The 23229-nt window shown below is 41.2% G+C and overlaps 2 protein-coding genes across 3 annotated transcripts; both read left to right on the top strand.

The window, feature by feature from the left end:
* Positions 1-309: 309 nt before the first annotated feature.
* Positions 310-19226, top strand: abca5 (ATP-binding cassette, sub-family A (ABC1), member 5). Its single transcript, XM_077739298.1, has 37 exons — positions 310-574; positions 1402-1556; positions 2198-2387; positions 2458-2631; positions 2703-2800; positions 3300-3526; positions 3794-3935; positions 4015-4203; positions 5035-5182; positions 5271-5448; positions 5519-5858; positions 5939-6058; positions 6903-7041; positions 7119-7209; positions 7272-7411; positions 8245-8364; positions 8443-8638; positions 9378-9544; positions 9909-10036; positions 10931-11068; positions 11139-11252; positions 11907-12077; positions 12154-12267; positions 12955-13092; positions 13461-13529; positions 13616-13707; positions 14551-14674; positions 14738-14855; positions 15004-15095; positions 15402-15559; positions 15616-15691; positions 15762-15856; positions 16983-17102; positions 17171-17326; positions 18092-18171; positions 18245-18300; positions 18761-19226. The coding sequence occupies exons 2-37, from the start codon at positions 1437-1439 to the stop codon at positions 18890-18892; spliced, it is 4950 nt and encodes a 1649-aa protein (XP_077595424.1). The 5' UTR covers positions 310-574; positions 1402-1436; the 3' UTR covers positions 18893-19226.
* Positions 19227-20123: 897 nt separating this feature from the next.
* Positions 20124-22927, top strand: chmp6b (charged multivesicular body protein 6b). 2 transcript variants are annotated; one of them, XM_077738862.1, is made up of 8 exons: positions 20124-20364; positions 20607-20716; positions 20791-20878; positions 20957-21043; positions 21194-21259; positions 21700-21780; positions 21859-21928; positions 22579-22927. In XM_077738862.1, the coding sequence occupies exons 1-8, from the start codon at positions 20302-20304 to the stop codon at positions 22620-22622; spliced, it is 609 nt and encodes a 202-aa protein (XP_077594988.1). In that variant the 5' UTR covers positions 20124-20301; the 3' UTR covers positions 22623-22927. The 2 variants fall into 2 exon arrangements, with proteins under 2 accessions (XP_077594988.1, XP_077594987.1); XM_077738861.1 differs by having other exon boundaries at positions 21856-21928.
* Positions 22928-23229: the final 302 nt, after the last annotated feature.

The raw sequence follows: 23229 nt of genomic DNA, 5'->3' as shown, positions 1-23229 counted from the left end.
CCGCAGGTGTTGATTCCAATTATTTGTTGTAAAAATGTCTTTTTCAAATGTAAATGTGGTTATTTTGCATTCAATCACGCAAAAATAATTGTACTGGGTCATTTCACAAAATGGGATTTAAAAAAATTCACGGCATATTTTCATGTAATTAAATTGTTTTGTATCTCGTACAATGATAGTTCTGGTTTCACTTTTAAGAAGATTGGCGAAAGCCGTTGTCATTTATAAATCGACTAGCTACGATTGGTCGCCGTCACGGAAAGACAGACATTAATTTGCATAGACGTGGACAACCTTTTGAGATAGGAAAGCGTTTTTTTAAACAATTGAAATCACTCGACTTTATTGTTACGTCAAATTTGTGCTTTCTTGTGTGATTTACGTGATGTTTTTCCACGTTGAAGAGTGTTTTCAAACGACTGATGCAAGCGTTCATACAACGATGGGCTCTCATTGGTGAAGATCACATTTCGTTAGGGGGAAAACAGGAAGTGACAGTCAACGATATGTGGACGAGACATAACAAAAAGACAATCTACCTCGCCTGAATGTCTTCATCATTTTTTTAAAAAACGTGAGTGAGTCTTATTCTCCAGTGTTCTAATGGTGTTTAACGCACACTTCTTTTTTCGATGAGTGTTTTCACGTGCGATTCTAAGGCTAGCTGTTTGCCATTGTGTTAGTGGGTGTGCATGGATGCATGTAACTTGTCAGTGTGTTGTGTGTGTGTGCAAGCTTTTCTGTTGGCTGTCTGCGGTGATGTGTGTTGTGTGTGAATGACTGTCCTGTGTGTGCATATACGACTGTCCTGCGTGTGTGTGAACGACTGTCCTGTGTGTGTGTGTGTGTGTGTGTGTGTGTGTGTGTGTGTGTGTGTGTGTGTGTGTGTGTGTGTGAGTGAGTGAGTGAGTGAACGACTGTCCTGTGTGTGTGTGTGTGCGTGTGTGTGTGTGTGAGTGAACGACTGTCCTGTGCGTGTGTGTGTGTGTGTGTGTGTGTGTGTGTGTGTGTGTGTGTGTGTGTGAACGACTGTCCTGTGTGTGTGTGAACTACCGTCCTGTGTGTCTGAATGACTGAGTTGTGTGTGTGTGTGTGTGTGTGTGTGAATGACTGTCCCGTGTGTGTGTACGGCTGTCCGGTGTGTGTGTTCGCGCGTGCCTTTGTTGTGTGATTACATATTCTCCTTATATACCCCTTTAGCTTATGCACCACCATTGACAGTCATAGACATCAAATCCTTTTCAACTGGGATGGCTGGTATTGAATGATCATGTATTACTACTATTGGGGGCTATAGAGGTCCAATTTAAAATCCCCCCCACTCAAAATGAATTGGACATCTGTGGCCGCCAATGGATTCAAGTGTGCGTACCTTTGTCTCATTGTGTGTGTTTTTTCCAGCGGAGGCCAGCAGCGGTCCGACGAGCTCCGCTATCATGCACGCGGATGCCAAACCTGCCAGGACCGGCAGTGATGCTGCCGTATGGCAGCAAACCCGAGTTCTGCTCCACAAAAACCTACTCATCAAGTGGAGGACCAAACAGCAGAGCTTGCAGGTATCGGAATTGTAATCTTTTTGATCATATACATTCTAGCAGAAAAAAAAATCTAGTTTAACAAGGAGGAAAAGTAGGAAAAATGGCTGTGAGCCGCCATTTTTGAATTCCAGAAATGTTTTGCCAATTAAACGTGAGCATTTCAGATAGTACATCATCACTTTGTATAACGGGACAAATGATATACATGCTTACGTTCATACTTAGGGGGCCTACCATGCATGATTTTGGAATGTGGAAGTAATTCGGAGTACCCGGAGTAAACCCACGCAACCCTGCATAGAACATGCAAACTCCACACAGTGAGAACTGGCCTGGGATCTAACCCTCGAACCCATAGCTGTGAGGCCGACACGCCAACCACTTCACTGGCCAAGTAAAAATGGTCTCAAAAAAGCCTTTATATCTAAAATGATATACTTATTAAGGGATTTTATTATATTTGATCATTAGTTTGTGTTTTTTTTAAACCAGATAAAATACTTTTGTTGATTTTGCAACGTAAAATACGAAATAATCACTGTTCCAAAATATGACTTATAGTTTAAGGCTTTCAAATAAAAAACGAAAATGAAATTTGGGGCTTTTATTTTAAAAGTCTGTGTTCACCAAAAGCCCTTTTGTCTTATTTTCATTTTCAGGAAGTGATTTTGCCGCTGCTTTTGCTGGCTCTGTTGGTCCTCATCAGCACTCACAATCCACACATGTCATACGCCGGCGAGGCCACGGTCGAGTGTGATAAGGACGAAGTGGCGGTCTTCAGGGGTCTCGGCTACGCCCCCGCCACCAATATAACCAACCGGATAATGGAAGAAGTTGCCCAGGAAATGCGTAAGCCACAGCTTGCCACGTGCATGCATTTGTTTTGACTGACTCATGTTCCCATTTGTGCTTTTGATAGACCTCCGTGACGGTTTGGAGGTGTTTGGCAGCGAAGAGGAGATGGAGAATGCCAGCCTCTACCAGCCGTCCAGCTTTGTGGGCGTGGTGTTCAACGATGCTTCAGCCACCTCGTACAGCCTGCGCTTTCCTTATGACCGGTTGCCACATCCGAGCGATTTCACAGAATCCAGCGGTTAGGGCTCGGCGCGCAAATAGTAAGATTGGCATTTGGTGTTTACCTGGGCTTGGATTTTCCTTTCACAGTTACCTGCCCAGGTGGTTTTGTCAACTGCAGAGCAGCCAATTATTGGTACTCGGGATTCGTCCGCCTCCAGTTGCTGATTGACGCCGCCATTGTCCAGGTGTGCTATGATAGAGACAATTCATGCACTTAGGTATGCGTGTTAGCGTGAATAGTTCTCGGTCTTGTGCCTTGTGATCAGTTGGTCACTAATTGAGGGTATCCCCCCAGTATGCTGGTATAGGCTCCAGCACCCCCCGCGAATCCTGAGGATTGTGAATAATTGAATATTGTGATGAGTGAATAAAATCTATATAAAGATGAATAAACTGGGCATATTTTTTAGAAAATATATTTAAATAATACAATTATATAGATATATATATATCTTTCAAATGAAATAAGAGAGCATGATAAATGTCCATATTTTATTTTAGGGATAAAGCTATTTACTCTTTGTTTCCCCTTTATAAATCGTAATATAATTATAAATTTATAAAAAGAACAATTACAAAACTGATCTCCAAAAAATAATAAAACAGAATAGTTTTTCAAGTCTTGGTTTCCGTGAGTAAAATATTTTGAAATTGAAACTGAACGGACTCTGCATTTGTGTCCAGATGAAGACCAAGCGTGCTGTCTGGAGTGAGCTGGATGTCACAGTGGTGATGATGGGGCGACCTGCCTCAGTGGAGGTGGAGAAGTTCCCCCACGCGCTCATTTCCATCTACCTGGTGCTGGCCTTCACGCCTTTTGTCACCTTCCTCATTGTCAACGTGGCGGCCGAAAAGGAACGGCGGATAAAAGACACCATGACAATGATGGGCCTCTACAACTCAGCCTTCTGGTAAAACGGGCGCCTTCACATCTACACGTACCTTTCAACCTCGGCCATTTGCTAGTAGCGTAGGACAGGGGCGTGGCTTCGGCTTGCAAGTTTCAGCTTGGATTTTCTCATTTTTATGAACTTACCAAAAAAACTATTAAAAAAAAAAAAAAAAAAAGATTTCCCCCGGAAAAAAATGTGTGATCTAGTGAAGGAGCGATATTTGAGGGATTAATGTAGAGTTATAATTATATATATATCCCTACACAATTTTTTTCTTCACTCTAGGATGTCGTGGGCCCTCCTATATGCAGTTCTAGTGACAGCCATGTCCGTCCTGATGTCCGTCATTGCCACTTCCACGTCACTCTTCCCTCACAGCAACTTGGCTGTGGTCTTTTCCCTCATCTTCCTCTACGGGATCTCCTCGGTGAGCGGCACGTACGGCCCAAACCACGACGTCGGTTGGCTAAGCGGTCTCCCTATTGACATTTTACTCCTGTCCGCAGATCTCCTTCTCCTTCATGTTGACACCATTGTTCAGTAAGCCTAAGTTGGCCAGCACGGTGGGCTCTATGTTGACTGTGGTCTTCGGATGCCTGTCGCTTTTCACCGTCCTCATGAAGGATTTCCCCCAGCCACTGGTCGGGATCTTCTGCCTACTCTCCCCTGCTGCTTTCTCCATTGGTGTTGCTCAGGTTAAATTTACACGCATACTCATATAGACCTTTTCAAAACATTGGCATTACAAAAAATCTAATCAAAGAACCCTTTTTTCCCCCTCATCAATTTTCAGCCTGTTGGTGTACTCGTGCTTGTTAGTTACATTCAACAGGGTCAATCACAAATGTATACATTTACCGTATTTTCTCGCATATAGGCCTTATTTGTAATGCAAAAACATGATGACTGAATCAAGGAGACGGCTTATATGCACACAAGACTTGCATAATTGCTATACTCTTTTTCAACCAATAGATGTCCGTAAAATAACATTTACTATTTGTTGGTTATTTTCTGTTTTGCAGTAAGAAAACAACCATTACTGCATAAATGACTAACTTCCTTATGATATTGACCTTAATAATCTGCTTTTGGTTCATACAGTATCTCAGAAATAGCACATTCGGTGATTTTTCTTAAGATTTTCCCTTCAAAGTAACACTTTTGTATTCTCTATTAAAACCACTTGGATAAAACAAACTTGGATTACTATGCAGACACACTAAAAATAAGTTTAATCTAACCTTACACTAAACTTAATTCTAATTTAGTTTTACATTTTGATACCTTTCTTCTCCTGGGTTGGCTCTATTTGCCCCGCCTACACCCTGACTTTCAGATGCAACCTATCGAGGGTTGTTTGTACTCCTCTCGTATTAGCGAGCGAGCTCCGCCATTCGCAATGACTAATGCCTTCATTAGGTGTGTCCTTCTTTCAGTGGTTTATACGTATGTTAGATTACTTATTAATGGAAAATGATGGGAATGTATGCGAGATGTATGACATTATTGTTATCACTTTACAGGTGGTGTATCTAGAGGCTCAAGGTGACGGTGCTACCTTCGGGTCACTGGCGAGCGGGCCTCATCCGCTTTATGTGCCGCTACTTATGCTGCTTCTTGACATCGTTCTGTACTTGCTGCTGGCTGTCTACTTGGACATGGTTCTGCCAGGTGAGCACTTGGTTCCGATGGAAAAAATGGGCATTTTGAATGCCGCCGTTTTCAAGGATGTGAAAAATCTCGGCCCCATCTCCGGCAGGCCGGTTTGGAATGAGGAGGTCCTTGTTGTACTTCTTGAAGCCATCCTATTGGTCCAAAGGCACCGAACGCTACATGGATTTGAGCTCGCCATCGGATGCGGAGGCCAACGGTGCTCCCGGCAGGGGCGAGTCAGCGGAGCCCATTTCACCTGAGTTTCGTGGCAGAGAGGCCATCCGGTGAGTTGCTTCTGGAAAGAAAGTGTCGATGCTTCAGCACTGACCGATGTTTGTTCATGGTCGACGGCAGCATCAATAACGTGACCAAGGTGTTCGTCACCAAGGACGATAGAGCAGAGTCGCTGCGAGGCCTCAGCTTGGACATCTATGAGGGCCAGATCACGGCATTGCTGGGCCACAGTGGTGCCGGAAAATCCACTTTGATCAATATCCTATGCGGCATCTGCCCGGCCAGCGCCGGCAGCACCGCCATTTACGGTCATCCGGTAATGCCCGGCGGCTCAGACCTGAAGCGGATGGTTGGCGTCTGCCCGCAGTTCAACATCGTCTTCGACGTCCTCAGTGTGGAGGAACACTTGTGGATCTTTGCCGCCATCAAGGGCATCCCGCCGGCCTGCGTTGACGCCGAGGTAACGAGGCCACATCGAATCGAGCCTGGTCATTGCGTGTTTGCTTTGCTTCTAAGCTGACCCGTCGCTGTGCAATGAAGGTGTCTAAAGTGTTGATGGATCTGGACTTGGAGAAGATCAAGACGGCTCATGCCAAGAATCTAAGCGGAGGCCAGAAGAGGAAGCTAGCGGTAGCCATTGCCTTCTTGGGGGACCCCAAGGTACATACAATTCAATATATAAGTGTATTATTCAATCACGGGTGACAACGACGGTGCTAGTCGTCAAATCCCTTTGACATTTGTTCGTTAACACCTCCCAGACCAAATGGATTGGACTTCAAGCAGAAAGCAGCCAGTGCTCCCAAAATAATTTCATTGGTTCACTATTAATGTCAATATTTTTAATATTTTTGCGTCAGTTTGTTGATCTATTTGGATTTTAAATTTTATTCCACTTTTGTATTTGGATTTTTTATTTTATTCCACTTTTGCATTTGGATTTTTAATTTTATTCCACTTTTGTATTTGTATTTTAAATTTTATTCCACTTGTGTATCTGGATTTTAAATTTTATTCCACTTTTGTATTTTGATTTTAAATTTTATTCCACTTCTGTATTTGGATTTTAAATTTCATTCCACTTTTGAATTTGGATTTTAAATTTTATTCCACTTTTGTATTTGGATTTTAAATTTTATTCCACTTTTGTATTTGGATTTTAAATTTTATTCCACTTTTGTACTCGGGGTCTTCTATACATAAATTACAGAAGATGTCCAATTCGTTTAAAATTGCATTGATTTTTCAACTCAAATTTCCATTTCAATATTGGTTGATATATTTGGATTTTAAATATTTATACTTAAGATATGGAAGGTGTTCAATTTATTTCAACTGAGAGAGCTGTCAGTGAAAATGTTTCACTGCCATTAGTGGTGATAGACAGCCAACTTGATCTAGGGCCAGCTCAAAATGGATTTTTTTTACTAGATTTTTACGATTTGTAAATGTTCAGGGGGCTTTTTAAAATTATTTTTAATGTATTTATTTATTCATTTTTTAGATCTTACTACTCGATGAGCCCACTGCTGGAATGGACCCTTCCTCACGCCACCAGGTGTGGTCCCTTCTGAAGAGTCGGCGGGCAGGCCGGGCACTGGTCCTCAGCACGCATTACATGGACGAGGCTGACATCCTGGCCGGTACGCAAACTCAACTACGCTTGCAATATGATGGAAAATTTAAAACGTAATGACTCTTAACGCCCTTGTCGTCTCAGATCGCAAAGCTGTCATCTCTCAGGGACGCCTCAAATGTGTCGGCTCGTCCTTGTTCCTCAAGACAAAGTGCGGCGTGGGCTATCATCTCAGGTAACCCAGCAGTCCGATTCGGTTCAGCTAAAACATTGAGTAATGCGTTCTCCACCCGACAGGATGTCGGTCAGTCCGCGCTGTGACGCAAGCCAGATTTCCGCACTGGTCCAGCGGCACGTTCCCAAAGCCCGGATGACTCGGCGGCAGGAGGCGGAGCTTACTTTCACATTACCTTTTGATAGCAGGGAAAACTTTGCAGGTACAGACAACAGTTACCACGATACTAACATTTTTAACCCAATAACTCAAAAAAGTTTGTGATACTGATACAAATTTCTATACCACTAACAAAAATTAAATGTTACTTTTTATTAACTATCAGTGATATTAATGATGCTACTATTACAGTCATGTGGCTGTCAATCATTCTGGTGCTGTGAATTGTCAATGTTGTAGTTGTACAATGTTAAAGTAGAAGAAGTAAAAGGCATAAATAAGGCTAATTTGTCAGATCTAACTACTGTTATCCTTCCAACATATTAAGACTAAGCAGAGAAGAGTTTGTCAGAGGTCAGTACTTAAGGACTGAGTACTAGTATTCACACATTATATAGACACATTCTATTTAAATATCAATAAATTACAGTATTTACATATGCATATCATTCTATAACATTTAATATCACGACTCATTGATATTGTATGAACACAGAAACTGGTATGTATGGTAGAAATAATAGTGGTAGTATTCCTACTTTGTGGTTTTTCAATTACAGCAACCATGTCTGGTCTACATTATCCTTGAAATTCGAGGGATTATTGTACAGTAGTGCCTCGAGATACGAGCTTAATTCGTTCCCAGACTGAGCTCGTATGTCGATTTGCTCGCGACTCAAATGAATGAATGTTTTCCGTAGGAATGAACTAAAAACAAATCAGGCTCACACTTTAGGTAACAAGAAAGAGGCTGCAAAATACCGTCCTGTGAGCTGCAAGTCGGAAACAGATTTTCAGTTGTGTTATTTTATGCAATTACACTGTAAGAAACCTTAGCCTACAATGGAAAATAATACTGAAAACATTTTTTGGCAGCTTTGTTCTCTGAGTTGGATTCTCGACCGGATGCAAGCATGCTCAACTATGGCGTTTCCATGACCACGCTGGAGGATGTTTTTCTGCGGCTGGAGTCTGAGGCGGAAGTAGACGAAGCAGGTCTTGGAAAACTAGCAAAAAAAATCCTACTTTTTCTAAAAAATCAGGTTTTGACATTTTTATTCGCATTTCCCGCAGATTACAGCGTGTTCAACCAGGAGGCGGCAGATGACGAGGGTGATGGTGGAGGGGACGATGCGGAGCGGCAACTGTTGACCTTCAACGGCAAATCAGACGTGGTGCGCGGTGGGGCGCTTTGGCGGCAGCAGTTCAGTTCGGTGGCGCGGCTTCACGCTCTCAACTTGTGGCGTGAGAGGAAGGCCTTTGTCTATATGTAAGTGCAGCAAATCGTTATTTGCCATTTTTCCACTCATCACTTCATTAAGACCAGAGGTTGTCAATACATAAATTGCGATTTACCAATTTGATCACCAAGTTACTATTGATATATCCCACTATAATAACATTTGATCCTGTCTGTTGGTTTTCTTGGATAGGTGATTATGAATTTGGCTATTAAGCTAGAGCAGTGTTTCCCAATCTTTTTTTTAACTATGGCACACTGCATTTTAAAAAAAATCTCAAGGCAGACCACTGGCTGAAAATTTCATTTAAAACTATGTCGCCTATATTATATTATATATTTTTTTAAAGATTAAAAATGAATTCCTCCCACATCCCAAAAATAGGCAAGGAAAGCTGAATAATAAGATAATACTTGAGAGAATATATGTGTAAGAAGTTTTTGGGAAATATATTCGGTCCATTTTTTTGTCCATAATATCACTAAACCAATCGTCAACTATGAAAATAGGTGTTGATTTAATTGCTAATTAATCAGTCGATGAATCACTTAACCGTAGCAATTGTTTAAAACAAAAGCAGATGTTTGCAAAAATTCTTCATTTGATTCATCACAAATATAATCAGTATTTGCACTGAGGACTACAGAAATTGGAGAGTAATCACTATTATCTCGTCCACACATTTAAACTGGGAGTTGCAATTGAACAAATCCCCCAATCCAAAAGCATTGTTTTCTCTCATTATTACTCTTAACTTCTACCCAACAGTCTGGCCTTGTTACTGGTGTTTGTGGCCTCCCTGTTGGTCCTTTCCCTGCTCACCGGCAACATCCAGATCGCCTCACCGGGTCGGCAGTTCTTGCCCATCTATCTCCTGCGTAAAGATCAGCCTCCCACCAAATACGCTAGCAATCTCCTCATCACCAACTCCACAGGTGGGTGCTCTGACTTTGACCAACAGGAACCAATGTAAGTCCTGTACCATCAGCATTGTGAGTCGTTAAGATTCCTGTAAAAAAAAAACCCACAAGATTCTAATACAAAGTCAATGTACCGTATTTTCCGCACTATAAGGCGCAACTAAAATTATTAGTAGTACTATTTCAGCTCCAGATTGTGGATCTATAACACAACCCACTACTTGAACTGCGTCTTATCATCCGATGCGGCTTTTAGTATTTGAAACAAATTTTAAGATAAGCTATTCTTTGATGGTGCACCTTACCGTGTGGAAAATATGGAAAGAGGACAGGAAATGTCCTGTGCACCGGGATTTAACGTCAAGCGCAACCTCCTCAGGTTCGGACATTTCCGACTTCATCCGAAACCTTGAAGCGCAGGACATTGGGGTGGAAATGATGAAGAAGAGCGACTATGTGGCGGGAGCGCCACACAGCGCCGCCATCAACGTGACAGGATCCAGCAAGGTCAGGTCCGACTTGTGTCTATAACATGTACAGTAAGGCTGCCACAAATTTGTATTTTAACCAAGTCTATCAGCTCACATAGAGTTGATATTCTGGGGATGCATAGCAAAACAAAGCTCCTCACATCTTACATAAATATGTAAGATTATAGCCAAAGGCTAATTTCCCAATTTTAGTCATGTATGCAACTTGATGTTAGAAATGCAAGATAAAATCAAAAAGGCCATTGTAAGGGGAGGAGGAAAGAAACAGGACAAAAGACTAGATAGCAGTATAGAAACAATGATACATACACAAGTAGCACAGGTCTAGGTAGTATTTTGAAATTTTGTTCCGTCTAACAGCCAGGCTTCATAATGCAAAGAGTTTCAGAGATGTCAATCCACTTATGCTAATTGATATTGAATTTGAGGTATGTGAGGCACAAACAGAGAGGGTGGTTTGGCTAAATTCACTCTTTTCTGAAAGGAATTACTCAGTCACCTCTAGAACCAGCTCTTATTGATCATCCCAGTTAAAATGGTTTTGATGTCTATTTCTGTTAAAGCCAGGCTTTAAGTTGATTGGCAAAGAGATTCAGAGATGTCAATTCATGTATGCTAATCGGTATTGAGTACAAGATATGTGAGGCACAAACAGAAGGTGGTTTGGTTAATTACAGTCTTTTCTGAAAGGAACTTCACAGTCACCTCTAGAACCAGCTTTTATTGATCATCCCAGTTAAAATGGTTTTGATGTCCTTTGTTAATGAGAGTAAATTCAATAAGAGGCCGGAAAAGAGGATTTAAACCATTTTGAGACCAACAATGTCACTAAATTCTGAATCACTGGGTTATTGACTGTTATGGAAGCCGTAATGTTCAGACGAGAGAAGATGCAAATATTCGCCTACAGGGTTTCCGCTACAGCCTGGCCTTCAACAGCACCGCAGTGCACTCTTTACCCATGATCGCCAATATCCTCAGCAACGCTCTGCTCAGAGGTCTTAACGGTACAGGACGCATCCGAACGTGGAGTAAACCCTTTGAATACGTGAGTGCCTCTCGAGCCGTCGGACCCACGTGTGCAATCGCTCGCTGACCTTGTCGTCGGCACCCTACAGCGAATCCCTGATGCCACATCCTACGCGCTGGTCATCATCGAGGCTGTCTTGCTGGGAATGCTGGCCGCCGGGATGCCCGCCTACTTCGCCATGGAACACACCAGAGACCGAGAGGTAAAGTGAAAACACGTCAGCCACAGTTGTTCTGCTGGAAAATGCAATTTTCAGAGAAAATGCATACGTTAGGGTGAACTATTAATTAAAAGTCCCGTCCTACTGATTTTGGGACATTAACTTCTGGTAGATTTTCAGTGACTTTTAAGTGATTTCAGGACATTTTTGGGGTCCGTTTCTTTATTTGGGATTTATGGACAGGTATTGATTTTTTTTGGCCATGTTTGAATAATTTACATTAATCTTGGTTAAAAATAATCACTTTTTATCCGGACTACACAGTAACCTTTTACCACTTGGAACACTTGAAATAAGGAATACACATAAGCAACTGTTCTTACTGCTTTAATGTTATTTCAGACTTTCAGACGGTTTTCTAATCTTAATTCTAATTTTTGTTTGAAATTCTGATTCCTTTCTTCTCTTGAGTTGGCTGTATTTGCCCCACCCTGACTTTCAGATGCAATCAATTGAGGGTTTTTTTTGCTTTTGTCTTCCCTTCAAAATATTCCCAAAATGATGCACACAAATGTCCTCACAATAGGATAACGCACGACTACTTGCCAATGAGAAGTAGTATTATATAGATATCCAATCCATTTGAACTGGGAGGCCCTGAAGCATAATCACTGAAGTGTTGAACTTTGCGTGCAGCTTAAGTGCCGCTCCATGCTGCGGGTATCCGGAATGCAACCATCGGCGTACTGGTGTGGACGAGCAGCTGTGGACGTCCCCTTCTTTTTCCTGCTCCTGTCCTGCATGACCTTGGCGGTCTTCTTCTTCCACACTGGAGATCTGCTGACCTTACAAAACTTTGGCGCTGTGGTCCGTGCCTACTATGCCACAGTATTTTGCTGCCTATTGCCTTCAAAGCATTGATTTTTTCCGTTCCTCCTCTCAGGTAATGTGCACCGTGGGCTTCGCTCCGGCCGTTGTTCTCTTCACGTACGTCTGCTCTTTCGGCTTCAATCGAGTCCAAAGCAACAAGGACTTCTTTTCTGTCATCTGCATGATGGTGAGTGAAATGTAGCGGGAAATTTAAGAGCAGACCTCCAAAAGGTGTGTTACAAATGATTATTTTGATGTGAGTTGACTAATCACCAAATATTGATGCCATTAGTTGAGTAATCAGTTAGATATCTTTTTTTTACTGTTTAAAATACAGAAATCTCAAAGTCGTTTCTGTTTTTTAATTTTTTTGTCTTTTTTAAAATGTATTTTTCATTCATGGGATGAAAACTAGGCGGCCAGAAGATGAGTGGTTAGCATGTCGGCCCCACAGTTTTGGGGTCCTGGATTCGATCCCAGGTCAGTCCTCCTGTTTGGAGCGTGGATGTTCTCCCTGGGCTTGTGTGGATTTTCCCTGGATACTCTGGTTTTGTCCCACATTCCAAATTGTCCGTCTCATTGTGACTTGCAATTGGCTGGCCACCAATTCAGAGTGTCCCCGCCTCATTAGCTGAGATTTGCGCCACTAAAAACTGACATGAAGGAATATTTAGCCTTTTTTAAATCATTAAACCATACAAATGAATGAGGAAGACGAGAAATAATTTAAAAAGAAATATTTAGTACTATTATTTATTTTTATTTTTCTAGATTAACATTAAAAATTGAATGACTGTACTGGGGCTGCTCTGTCACTTCAAGACCTGGACCTCATGCTGCAATGATGATTTAAACTGTTACATGCATATTTTAGGTCAGTGTGGTGTCGGCGGCACTGGTTCACCTTCCTTTGGTGGGGAACAACCAGGCGGTGATTGGAGCGTTTCACCAGGCCCTATGTGTGCTCAACCCGCTCTATCCACTCATGGGGTGCCTCAACTACATCAGCAAGGTATTACCCTGACAATTAGGCGTGTGTATCGCCTCATTTCTGGCAATATGATTCAAAATATGGAAAAAACATAATGCATGTATAGCATACAATATCTCTCAAGAATTTTTTTTATACAAATTAAAAAAAATCTCCCAGAAAAAAACAGCGGTGTCGTGAAGCGCAATATTCGAGGGATTACTGTAGTAACAATTCTTTTGCATTATAGGTGGGTTTGGTTACCAAAACCTGGTACCAATTTGGTACCGATTCCAAAACAACTGGTAGTTGCCGGGCCAAATAAAAATGAACATTTCATTTTGATTTCATTTTGCTTCATCGAATGGTCAGTTTGAATGAAATTGAATGTATTTTTTTTCGTTCACCAGACCGCCTTCTTGTCCTCCGGGTATGATCAGAACTTCGTGTGGAACAACGTGATCGTCTCATTTTTGGCGGTAAAGACCAACGTTTAATTTATCTTTTTGCTGGGTGCAGTAAACGGGAAGGTAGAGGTGCCGGCCGTTGTGTTTTGTGTGTTCAGCCGTACCTGCAGTGCGTCGTGCTGATGTTTGTACTGCGTTGCCTGGAAGTACGACACGGCGGTAGGAACGTCAGGACGGATCTCCTGTGCAGGTCACTATCGACGATGTGTACCTTTTTTCCTCAACATGTTTGCTGTTTTGGCTTTCTTAAAAATGGTTCTTTTGGGAAAGGGTCTACTTATATACATATACACATATACATATACATATACATATACACATACACATATACATATACATATACATATACATATACATATACATATACATATACATATACATATACATATACATATACATATACATATACATATACATATACACATATACACATATACACATACACATATACATATACATATACACATACACATATACATATACATATACATATATACATATACATGTACATATACATGTACACATTTTTAATATACATATACATATACGTGTACATATACATGTACATGTACATGTACACATTTTTAATATACATATACGTATACGTATACATATACGTATACGTATACATATACATATACATATACATATACATATACATATACATATACATATACATATACATATACATATACATGTACATGTACATGTACACATTTTTAATATACATATACGTATACGTATACATATACATATACATATACATATACATATACATATACATATACATATACATGTACATATACATGTATATGTGCACATTTTTAATATACATATACATATACACATTTTTAATATACATATGCATATACATATGCACATTTTTAATATACATCTACATATACACATTTTTAACATGCATATACATATACACATTTAGGCATTTATTTATCATTGGCACTCCAGGTTCAACAAACTTATCTAACACGCGTGCAGGCAAACATTTGTCGAGACGTGAGCTTTGTGTTGGCAGGATCCGCTCCAGTAGCCGGGCCAAAGCCCGGGCCGACCCCGACGAATGTCCAGACGAGGACGAGGACGTACAGATGGAGAAGGCTCGGGTCAAGGAGGCGCTCAGCCTCTCGTCATGCGACGAGGTCACATCAATGGCAAAAGAAGGCGCAGACAAAGACCACGTTTCCAATGTATTTTTTCCACAGAGGCCGCTGCTGGTCGCCAGTAACCTGAAGAAGAAGTACAAAGATGGCAAAGAAGGTTTTGTCCTCAACAAGCGTGGAAAAGTGGCCACCAAGAGCGTCTCCTTCTGCCTTCGCAAAGGTTCACACTGTCAATATTGATTCTCGCTTTTTAATGTAAAACCAGATGTGTGCTGAACACTGTTGGACACTAATTTTGTCATAATGAAGCTCCTTGACTTTTTTTCAACAAAGTTCCTCTTCACCAAATAGCCTAACCTTTTCTGCAGGCGAAGTTCTCGGACTTTTGGGCCCCAACGGATCGGGCAAGAGCACTATCATGCACATGCTATCAGGCGATACCGAGCCCACAGCAGGACAGGTATGGCCCTTGACACATTGAGTGCCCTATATCAAAATTTGTCTCGTATCTCAAGATAAATATTTGCTCAAAATTTTACCCGTATCTCAAATTGCTTGTATGTCGAGGTAACACTGTATTTTCTATCAATATTTCTATTTATTTATTTAAAATGAAAGAGGAACAAAAAAAAAAATTCTTTCTTTTTTTCCCCCAGTTTAAAAAAACTTGAAAATAGAACGAAATATCGAACACTCATTTATTTCAGCGTCATTTTTTTCCATTGAAAACAGTCTCTCCGAAAATCTAAAAGTGACTTCTTGGCAGGTGGTGATGGGAAATCCGGGCAGGTCGGGGTCAGAGCACATGGGTTACTGCCCTCAGGTCAACCCTCTGTGGCCTCGGATCACGCTCCACGAGCACCTAGAGATCTACGCCGCTGTCAAGGGTCTCAAAGGACGCGATGCCCCTGACGTCATCAAACGGTGCGCAGCCTCCATTTCACCCCATTTGGGGTTATTTGAAGATCTTGTCTTTGCAGCGTGATGAACGTGCTGGAGTTGAAGGCCCACGCGCACAAGCAAGCCAAGTGTCTTTCATCTGGACTCAAGAGAAAAGTGAGAGCACGGATCAATGTTTAGTTTCCCCCCAAAAAAGCTCATTGACATTCGGTCTTCTTCTCTTCAGCTGTGCTTTGCATTAAGCATGATCGGGAACCCACAAACCATCTTACTGGATGAGCCCACGTCGGGGATGGACCCCAAGTCCAAGCAGCACGTTTGGTCAGTGAAACATTGTAAACCCTGGGACCAGTTTATTATTGGTCCAAAAAGTTAACTTGCCTGCTGCTAGATGTGTTTATTAATTCGCCCTTCTGGTTCAAAATGGATTGGACGTCTAGCACCATCAATGGTACTGAAAGATGAGCCAGTTTAAGTGAATTGGACCTCTTGTTGTCAGTGTCAGGCAATTTTGCGTCAATTCTTTTTTTCACTTGCAGTCTAGGGTGCCGTATTTTCTTGCATATAAGCCGCCCCGCGTTGAAGCCTCACCCTTAAAATTACCTTATAATCGTTGAATTTTAAAATTTTTTGTGTATAAGCCATCCCTTGATTTACAATTTTCACCTCCATATTTAGGGTTTTAATAGGGAGTACAAATGTGTTACTTTGAAGGGAAGATCTTAAGAAAAATCACAGAACGGGCTATTTCTAAGATACTGGATGAAATAAAAGCACATTATTAGGGTCAATATCATAAGGAAGTTAGTAATTCATCCAGTAAAGGTTGTTTTCTTACTGCAAAACAGAAAATAACCAACAAATAGTGTGTTAATTTGCCAAAATCTACTGGTGAAAGAGTATAGCAACGTACCCTTGATTCAGTCATCACATTTTCGCGTTACAAACAAGGCTTATATGCGGGAAAATACAGTATCTAAATGTTGGATTATTTCCTATTGATTTACAGGGACATTCTTGCCATGCTTCTTGTTCTTTATTGGTTCCTACTGAATTTTGGGCATTCCCAGATAACTTCTGGTTGGTTTTGGAACATATTTAGGGTTCCCTTTTCACTCAATCACTACCACTGAAGATGCTGATTTGACGGCAGGGGACGAATGTGACTGCGGATAGGAAATTTAGAAAAGTGCAGTCGTGCACACACTTGATCACACAACTCACAAACATCAGACCCTCTAGCGGGCCATTTCCGACCTTAAACTGAAAAGTCAAAAGTCCCCAAACCTAGGGCCAAGCCACAATATGGCAAGGTATTACTTTAAAAGTAATCATGTTGTAAAACAATTTGTAATTCAAGATTTCATCAAAGGTAATTCATTTTGCCCAGCGCAAGTAAAAGTTAGTTTTGCTGTAGTGTGACTAAGAGATGGCCTTGCATTGTTAGGAGGGCCATCCGCGCCGCCATGACGGAGCGTCAGCGTGGCACCGTGCTTACCACACACTACATGGAGGAGGCAGAGGCCGTGTGCGACCGTGTGGCCGTCCTGGTTTCGGGAAGACTGAGGTGCGCCCCTTCGTCCGCCGCCGCTGCCGTATCCTCGCATCTCAAGAGCTTGTTTCCCTTGCTTCCAGGTGCCTGGGCTCCATCCAGCACTTGAAGTCCAAGTACGGCCGCGACTACAGCCTGGAGGTCAAACTCGGTTGGGATCAGACGAACCACCACCAGCAGAGGACACTGCTTCACCAAGAGATCCTCGCCATTTTCCCGCTCGCCTCCAGACAGGAGAGGTGACAGAAACGCACCCGACCGTTAATCCACTCACCTATTGTTGACCCTATGAATCGGGTCGGGAACCTTTTTGATGTAGAGAGACATAAACTATTCATATTTTCCTTGAGAGCCATACTCAGAATTGAAAATTAAAAATACATCAAAATGCAGTCGTACCTCTACTTACAAAATTAATTGATTCCAGAGCTGTTTTGTAACAAATTTTGTAAGTAGTAGAGTACTTTATATGTAAAACCTCTAATTCATTCCACAGTTCTCACACAACTACCAACTAAACCCTTTAAAATTGGTCAGTGTCCCAATTTTGTATGAAAGATGTGAGAAAACACAAAAAATGAGAGAAAATTATCAGGAAATGAGGCTATTGGCATTATATGAGATAGAATGAGAGCCCAGTAGAGGGTAGTGATGTTCTAAGGTGACAGTCAAGGCATCTGCAACCATATTTTCAAAATAAAATAACGGATAAGGAAAGGCATTTACTTTTTGGGGGTTTTGTGACGTGGATCTTTTTCATATCTCGAGTCACTCAATTGCATATAAAAAAAAATCATGACCTGAAAATTCTTAAGTAGAGGTATGACTGTGTGTATATTTTATTGTCATTTTACCACTTTTAAAGTAAAAGAAAACATTTTGTACGCTGTTTCTAATCAATGAGTATCACAGAGTATGCATGCAGAAGAGTAATGAAAAAGAAATATGATTTAAAAAGGCGCTAGAGGTAGTTTTGGGTTGACTGATACTTTATTCCTCTTCAGCTTTACTACAATGATGGTGTACAAAATTCCCACAGAAGACGTAGACTCGCTAGCCGATGCCTTCTCGCAGCTGGAGCGCGGTCAGTATACCCATGTGAGCACACAAACACTGCTTGTTCTGACATCTTCAAATGATTATATATGTTTTTGCAGTGAAGCAAATGTTCAAGTTTGAGGATTACAACTTTTCACAGTCCACCTTGGAACAGGTGAGTCTTCACCCATTGTCCTCATCATAAAAAACCACAGATTTTTACCTCATTGGTAGCCATTCAAGATATTTGATGTCCAATCCATTTGAAGTGTTATAGGAATTGACAGCCTATAGGAAATCTCAAGGGTCCCAAACTGTGGCCCGGGGCAGCACTGTTAACCTACCAGTCCAATTAGCCTTTGCGTGTTTACTTCATCACCGAAATGAGAGGTCCAGTTTTGAAGGAACGAGAACTCACAGACAGGTTTCTAGTCTATTGAAATTCCACAGATATTGAGAAACACCAAATAGAGGATAATGGCCAATATTTCTGATAGTGAATGTTAAACAATAAGATCTAGAATCTAGAACTAGCAAATCAATCCTAAGGCAGATTTCAAAGTCTTTTGTTTGTCCCTGAATTTTAGCCCTGGCGACACGACGCCAGTGACAACCGATCATTTCTGCCTTTGCAGGTTTTCCTGGAGTTGGCCAAGGAGCAGGAGAGCGAAGAGGACGAGCCATGCTCGCTCAGCACCACCTTCCAGTGGCGTCGCTTGCCTGACGAAACGGCCAGTGCTGACGAAGGCATTGTGCGGCAGCTGTGACGATAAACTTTAGGCCACTTTCGTGCCGTCTACCTAAACATTTTCGTTGAATACAGTAAAGGGTGGGGCACGCAACCAATTTTGCTAGAAAAGGCAGCGGGAAAGGGGATCCATCATCACATGACATAAGCTACACTGTCCCCTTCATTTTACACCAGCATTGATGACATCCCGGTCTGATGCTGACACTTTATATGTAGCACCCGGTAGCCAGGATGCAACAAGCAAAAAATGATTATTTATACTGTGGAATCGATGTGAAATTATTGATCCTAAACATTGTTCTCTTTATTTTAAGTGTTCTTGAAATCTGCGAATTAAAATTTTGATTTTATTCATGTATTTTATTCAATATATTATATAATGTTCTTAATGGATTAGAGTTATCGTATAAACAATAGAACATTTTAGCCTTTATAAAACTAGTTTACATTCTTTAATCTTTCGATATCATATTTAAAAAGAAATAGTTGTTTACATTCACACAGATTAGCTTTGTCACTTATCAGGCCGTTTTGCGTCACAGCTGTTTGCTAAATATAACGTCTCATCTCATTTTCTGAACTGCTTTATCCTCACTAGGGTCGCGGGGGGTGCTGGAGCATATCCCAGCTGACTTCGGGCCAGAGGTGGGAGACACCCTGAATTGGTGGCCAGCCAATCACAGTGCTACAGGAGAGAGGCAACCATTCAAGCTCACACTCATACCTAGGAGCAATTTAGAGTGTCCAATCAGCCTACCATGCATGTCTTTGGAATGTAGGAGGAAACAAAAGTACCCGGAGAAAACCCACACAGATCCGGGGACAACATGCAAACTCCACATAGGTGGACCGACCTGGATTTGAACCCAGATCCCTCACCATGAGGCCAACGTGCTCATCACTCATGCACCGGACAGTGAATTTTTTCAATTTTTACCATGTTTGCAGCTGTTTCATCCTCAAATTATTATTACAATGTCTTTTTTTTTTTTTTTTTTTTTACAAACGTGAATTAACTTAGAACCAAAAGCATTTGCCCCAACATCCGTGAGTCGTAGCCACGTAAATACATTTATTATGAACCAAAGAGTTGATAAATCGAAGAAACCAATACGGATTCCCTAATAGAGATCCCCGACGCAAGATGCCCACCAGTCACTTAAGCCGCCGACTCCGTTTTGTGACATCTATCCATATATATATAATATCTCTACTTGCATACTCCATGATGTGAAGGGATTCTGTTTGTCAATGTGAGAGTCCCGTCATACTTGTGGGTGTGGTCTCTGTCCACGCCCTCTTAGCAAAAGTTAGCCAGCTAGCAAGCTGTCTATATCTTAAATTCTTTACCCAAAGGTGACAAAACAGGGCAAATCCTCGGAAATTATTGCGGGCACAATTTGGGGGTTGTAATGTTTTGTCGGAATGGGGAATTTGTTTGGAAAAAAGAAGCAGACTCGAGTGACAGAACAAGACAAGGCCGTTTTGGTAAGTCTTGCTCAAAACTCAATTTGAAGTCATATTACGATATAAAAAAAATATATATAACTGCGCGTTACTTACCACATTTTAATTCGCAGACGTTTGTAAAGGTATATTTGTGTGTTTTTTTTGTATTAGCCGTTTTCCAAGTGTTTTGACTCAGATAATTAAGTTCAGTATTTTCCTCAACTGTTAATTTTAGATTTGTGGATGCATTGCTAAGACGTTTTCGTGTTGTGTTTATGCAGCAACTCAAACAGCAACGAGATAAACTGAGACAGTACCAGAAGAAAATCAGCCTGCAGCTGGAAAAGGAAAGACTTTTAGCTAAGCAGTTGCTGAAAAATGGCAGAAAAGAGTGAGTTGCCCTGCGAAAAACACATCTGCCATTAATGGATGTTATGCTGACGCCTGGTGGGTGTCCTTTTTCAGTAAAGCGCTGCTTCTGCTGAAGAAGAAGCGTTATCAGGAACAACTTCTGGACAAGACGGACAACCAGATCAGCAACTTGGAGCGCATGGTTAGTCCCTGTCGCCAATCCGGACTGCCATGGTCTGTGCTCTTTTAACCCCTCTGCTCTGGTTGACCAATGTTTTAGGTTCAGGACCTGGAGTTTGCACAGATTGAGAAGAAAGTCATCGACGGTCTCCGAGTTGGAAACCAATGTCTGAAGAAAATGCACGAGGTAGGCCGCAACCTCTTTCTTGTTTAGCCAATCTTAATTATTTCAAATAGGTGGACCTGATGACATCAAATAGATGTCCAATGTTATTTTACCAACTATTTTGGATTTGAATGTGAAGCCATGTTTCACCTCCATGCTTTTTTTTCCCAGGTAATGTCCATTGAAGAAGTTGAACGCATCATGGATGAAACGCAAGATGCTGTCGAATACCAACGAGTGAGTCTTTTAAAAAAATATATTTTTCTTTATAATGAGTGAACAAATTAGGATCAACACATTTAACTCAATCACTGCATACCTGTCAACCTCGGACTGTTCCTCCCTTTATTAATAATTGCAATTTCCCTTATTAAGCGATAATAAACCATACAAATGCAACACGGCACATAGTTACTCACTCAAAAGTTTCAAATTTCCGAGCCGAAATGGGTAAAACGAGATCGGTTTTACAAAAAAAATACTTTAAAAAGATTAAAAGCCATGACAAAAGTTTTTATACTGCGTACTCAATTTGAAATGATAAAAAAATAAGTATAAAATACGGGAAAATGCATAAGTTGACAGGTATATGTAAACTAGTAGAATTTGAGTTGAGAATGAAGAGTTTGAGTCTAGTTTGTTACCAAAACATATCACATTTTTTAATTTATACATAGCAAATCGACGAGATGTTGTCTGGTTCCTTGACGCAAGAAGATGAAGAAGCTGTGCTGGCCGAGCTGGAGGCTATCACTCAGGTACAATTCCATCCATCTTTATTTTCTTGATTGTTATGATTGTTGAGTACTTAGACATTTCTGGCACCTTCTTAGCAGGGCGACGTCGAGCTTCCTGATGTTCCTCAGGAGGAACTGCCAGGTATTCCCGAGGCCGGTGAAGAGAAAGGTTTGTCTTAGCGTCATACTTTGGAAGCGGGTTAAATGGATAATTTGGGCATCATCTCGTTCGCAGTGGATGATTTGGATTGGATAACTTTATTTATCCCGTATTTGGGAAATTTCATTGTCACAGTAGTAAGAGGGTACAGAGTACAGTAAATATGCAAATCAGAATACAGTAGTAGCTCTACTTCTGAAATTAATTGGTCTACAAGTGGTTTTGCAACTAGGATTTTTCCCATGTAGAGCCTTATTTTACATTGAAATAGCCTAATTCCTTCCTTGATATGCCCTCTGCAAAGTAACGTAAGAAGTTGCATAGAGCTTAAATCCTGTCATTGTAATAACAGTTTCTTGCATACACGCCATATTTGTCACTAAAAAAAAAAAATTGAATCAAGGGTAAGGCTTATATGCGCAGAAGACTTACAGCGTTGTTATACCCTTTTTAACTAGTAGATATTGGCAAATTAACATTTACTGGTTGGTTATTTTCTGTTTTGCAGTAAGAAAACAACTATTACTGGATGACTTACTAACTTCCTTATGATATTGACCCTAATAATGGGCTTTTGATTCATACAGTATCTTATTCATACAGTTATTTGTTGACGCCATATTCTCAGCAGACTTGTTTTGACTCTGTGTCTCCTTCAGGGCGAGAACGTCCGAGGAGGAAGGTGGAGCTGCTGGCCGCGTAAAAGCCGGGCATTAACCTTTCAACTGTCCTACAAAGGAGTTCTTAAAGCTTTTTGTATGACTTGCCCATCATCATCATCATTATCCAACATTTGAACCTTTTTATTGGGAAGTGGTGCCATTTTTCCAACTAAAGTGGATTTCCCGATGGATTCGGATGGTAGGATTTTTATTTTTTTATTTTTACGGTGTTTAATATTCCACATATTCAAGTGCGACATCAATTTCGAACCCACAGAGGCCTTAAAACCAGGCCCCTTATGTATTATTACTGTAATGAAATGTAAAATACACTTCCCCAAAGAAAGTCATCTTGCTCATCTTTTCCTCAGCATAGACGTAGTACTCGTTTAGTCCACAAGGAGACAGTACATTTTATTATTCATTGGATGCTGCCTCCACTTCCACGCGTTCCGTGGGAGTGTGCGACCGACGCCTATGCGCATGAATCACCTGCGTGCCTCCACGCGTCCTTGAGGCGACCTTCAAGTCTATTGCCCCTCTTTTGCCAGCCTGAGCGCTTTGGGTTTTCACGTCACGCCAGCTGGACGTCATATGTTACATACATGCCGATCAAAGGTCCAAATAAATATGCGAGGTGATGCAGTG

Source organism: Stigmatopora nigra, chromosome 18 (genome assembly GCF_051989575.1).
Source record: "Stigmatopora nigra isolate UIUO_SnigA chromosome 18, RoL_Snig_1.1, whole genome shotgun sequence".
In the NCBI taxonomy this organism is placed as follows: Eukaryota; Metazoa; Chordata; class Actinopteri; order Syngnathiformes; family Syngnathidae; genus Stigmatopora; species Stigmatopora nigra.
The sequence above is the reverse complement of the archived record's forward strand: the minus strand, read 5'-3'. Positions and strand labels throughout refer to the sequence as shown.

Excerpts from the sequence above, each read along its gene's own strand:
- abca5 (XM_077739298.1), top strand. The coding sequence starts at position 1,437 with ATGCACGCGGATGCCAAACCTGCCAGGACCGGCAGTGATGCTGCCGTA. Across the intron at positions 5,449-5,518 it reads CGTGGCAGAGAGGCCATCCG|CATCAATAACGTGACCAAGG; the intron begins GTGAGTTGCTTC and ends GGTCGACGGCAG. Across the intron at positions 7,042-7,118 it reads CGAGGCTGACATCCTGGCCG|ATCGCAAAGCTGTCATCTCT; the intron begins GTACGCAAACTC and ends TTGTCGTCTCAG.
- chmp6b (XM_077738861.1), top strand. The coding sequence starts at position 20,302 with ATGGGGAATTTGTTTGGAAAAAAGAAGCAGACTCGAGTGACAGAACAA. Across the intron at positions 20,365-20,606 it reads AACAAGACAAGGCCGTTTTG|CAACTCAAACAGCAACGAGA; the intron begins GTAAGTCTTGCT and ends GTGTTTATGCAG. Across the intron at positions 21,044-21,193 it reads GTCTGAAGAAAATGCACGAG|GTAATGTCCATTGAAGAAGT; the intron begins GTAGGCCGCAAC and ends TTTTTTTCCCAG.